Here is a 3208-nt window from a genome sequence, read left to right as displayed (position 1 = left end):
AAGAAAAACATGACCATAAACATTTGTTTTTGACTGTCGGATAATATTAATCCTCCTAAAGTTGCCATACTAGTAAAACTGTACAAAACAATGATTTAATAAGATTATTCCCAACCCTAATGAAGAGCGTCTGTCACATCAGCAGCTGTTTGCACTGATCTATTAGCAGAACGCCGTGGGGACTGACACTGCTGCGTTGGTTTAGCTTTGAAAGGAGACGTTAATTATGCCCTGATTAACTCAACCAACATCACTTTTGATTTTGGGGGCTGACAATCAGATTTAAGGCTGAATAAGATGGTGATAAATTAGGAAAAAGTGGCATCTGAGGTGTTGGAACGATAATCAGGAGAAATAAAACACTGTTAAATCAGCCTAACAGGACTTGAGAATAAAGCTGGAGGATGGTCTGTACCTGCTGAGCCTGTGTCTGGACCTCGTCCAGCGAGGGCAGGTCTGCCAGGTACTTCTCCAGCGTCTCAATGCGCTGCTGCTTCTCTTGATTCTGTTCCTGTTCCCGTTGGCATTTCTTCTTCAGACTGCTGATGTAGCGGTCACGTGTTTTCATCTGAACCCAAAAACAAAAGTATTTTGTTACTCATTTACCAAGTGCATTATGTACGCACAAATTTCTGTGTGAAATCTGTACGAAAGTTTTCATTAACAAATCACACTTCACCAATAACTTTCCTACTACAACTTACTTTATGAAAAATTCAAACTAATTAAACCACATGTACACCAAAATCACATATGTTGGATGGCCACAATTTACACAATGCAACAGCAATTTATTAGAAGTTTGACAAATGCTCTATTAAATACATTTTTCACCCCAAATTCTGGTTTATTTTTTTCTAAATTATTTTATTTATTTATTTTTCATTTTAATTTCCCTGGATTACATTTTTTTTCTGTTTAAATTTTTGTGCATTCTGTTTTAATGGTTAAATAAAAAGAAATATATTTTAAAAAGCATGTCTAATTATTTGAAATCATGAAATTGACCCAGTTTAACAGCAATTTTTTACAAGTTTGACAAAAATTCAAATTTTAAGGCCCTATGAAATAAATGTTTCACCCCAAATTCTGTTGTTTTTTTCTGTTTTCAATTTGCTGCACTGTTTTAATGGTTCAATTAAAAAGATATCAATCACAAAGCATGTCTAATGGACTGAAATCATGAAATGTACACAATTAAACATAAAATAAAAGTAATTGACAAAACACACAATTTAACATATTTATTAGAAGTCTGACAAAAATTAAAATTTTAAGGCCCTATGAAATTCCTTCCTTCCCCCACAAATTCTGTTTTATTTATTTTTTCTAAATTCAGGTTCTTTTTTTCCCAAAATCAAAAAGAATTTCTAATGAATTAAAATCATCACATTTACACAATTTAACAGCAATTTATTAGAAGTTTGACAAAAAATAAAAATTAAAGCCCTATTAAAACCATTTCAATTTTTCCTAAATTCTGTTTTATTTTATTTTCGTCCCCGTTTTCCTGGATTCTGTTTTAATTTTTCTAAACTATGCTTTAACGGTTAAATTACAAAATCTCAATAAAAAATCTCAATGTCTAATTAATTGAAAAATAAAAATTTTAAGGGCATATGAAATGCATTTCATTTTTTTCCAAAATTCAATGCTGTAATGAAATTTTATTCACAGATATTTAATCATAAATATATTTCATAATATTATCATATTATTCCATATAAATATAAAACATAAAATCTAAAATTAAAATGCATCAAATAAAATGTTGCAGTGAAAATTAAAATACATTTTATACACAGATATAGATTTTTCATCATATAGTTCAAAATATTATTATAATATTATACTATAAAATGATGTTATTTTTGAGAAAATGTGAAATATGTGAAAATATAATAGTAATACTAACAATAATAATCTATGAAGGTCATATAAATACATAATTGCATTGCCAAATACTAATAATATTCCATAAATGTGACATTTTTATTTTTATCATATCATACTATATTTCTCACACAGCATAATGTACAGCTGGCTAATGAGAGATCTATAATCTGTGTTGATGGTTTGGGCGTGTTTTATGTAAATAACTATAACTCATTTACAAAACTCCAAACTCATTAACATCAGAAGGAGGTTAAGAACACATTCACGTGCATGTACACGTGTTGCAAATTAGCCACACTTTCTCGTAAGAAGTTGTTCTGCGCATACAAATCCAAAAATAATCCATGCAATTATTCAAAACCGGATAACCTCCAAATATTTTAGTACCACGGACCTATGATGCTCGTTCACATGTCTTGAAGGAAAAGTTCTCACCTTCTCCTCGAGTTTCTTAATATCCTCAGTGTATTTCTGTGTGTTTTGTTTGAGAAATTCGCTGAGGTGGATGACCTCCAGCTCTGCCGCGGCTAATTTTCGGCCCAGCTCTCCGTTGTCACAGCACAGCGGGCTCACGCGCTCCGGCAGCTGGGATTTCGGACTCTGGCTGGACACCGGACTGTCATACGGAGAGTCCTAAAATAGTAGAAAGAGGTATCAGTGGTAGGTAAGCAAACTTTTTCCTGCCATTATATGATATTTGATTCATTATAAGAAGACACACCTTAGCTTTGAGCAGATACGAGTCATCATAGCGCCCCCTTTGGTTTTGGAGGACTTGCTGCGCCCTTAACTCGTTTTCCCTGATCCTCGCATGAAGCTGGAGTATTTGCTGCTTTTGCCTAGAAATCACAAATCAGTTAGACACTCAATATTCACTTTGATTTATTGGCGTTCACAGTCTGTTGCACAGCGCTGCTTCAGAGCACTTCTTCGGGGTTCCTTGTGGAAAAGCTGTTTTAAAAACAAGCATGCTGAAAAATTCCTTTCGAGAAAGAAGGACATGCTTGCTGGAGGCAGTCTCTGTGATGTGGCAGGCACAACTTTGGTAAGAAATGTTTTTACACTTGTAATGACACTTTAAAGTCGGCTTGTTGCACTCGGTTTGGACATTTTCTGCCTTTGAGCAAAATAAGAGAGGGTGTGTGGTTAAACATTACTAGATCAAATTCAGCATACTGAAAACAAGCAAGATCAGAGAACTTATTGCAAAGCTATCTTGTAGTACCTAATGTTTTGATCAGTTAAACGTGCTGGGAATATTTTTATTTATCAACAATAAGTAAACAAAACAAAACAAATTTACAATATAAAA

At 33.2% G+C, this 3208-nt stretch overlaps 1 protein-coding gene across 1 annotated transcript in view; it reads right to left on the bottom strand.

The window, feature by feature from the left end:
* Nucleotides 1-3208, bottom strand: part of cep85l (centrosomal protein 85, like) — an 88442-nt gene that overhangs the window by 14123 nt on the left and 71111 nt on the right. The window contains 3 exon segments of the mRNA XM_073853100.1: nucleotides 416-568; nucleotides 2332-2529; nucleotides 2618-2735. Of these exon segments, the coding sequence (XP_073709201.1) occupies nucleotides 416-568; nucleotides 2332-2529; nucleotides 2618-2735 (469 nt within the window).

Source organism: Garra rufa, chromosome 13, assembly GCF_049309525.1.
Source record: "Garra rufa chromosome 13, GarRuf1.0, whole genome shotgun sequence".
In the NCBI taxonomy this organism is placed as follows: Eukaryota; Metazoa; Chordata; class Actinopteri; order Cypriniformes; family Cyprinidae; genus Garra; species Garra rufa.
Note: the sequence above shows the minus strand (reverse complement) of the source record. Positions and strands in the feature narration are given on the sequence as shown.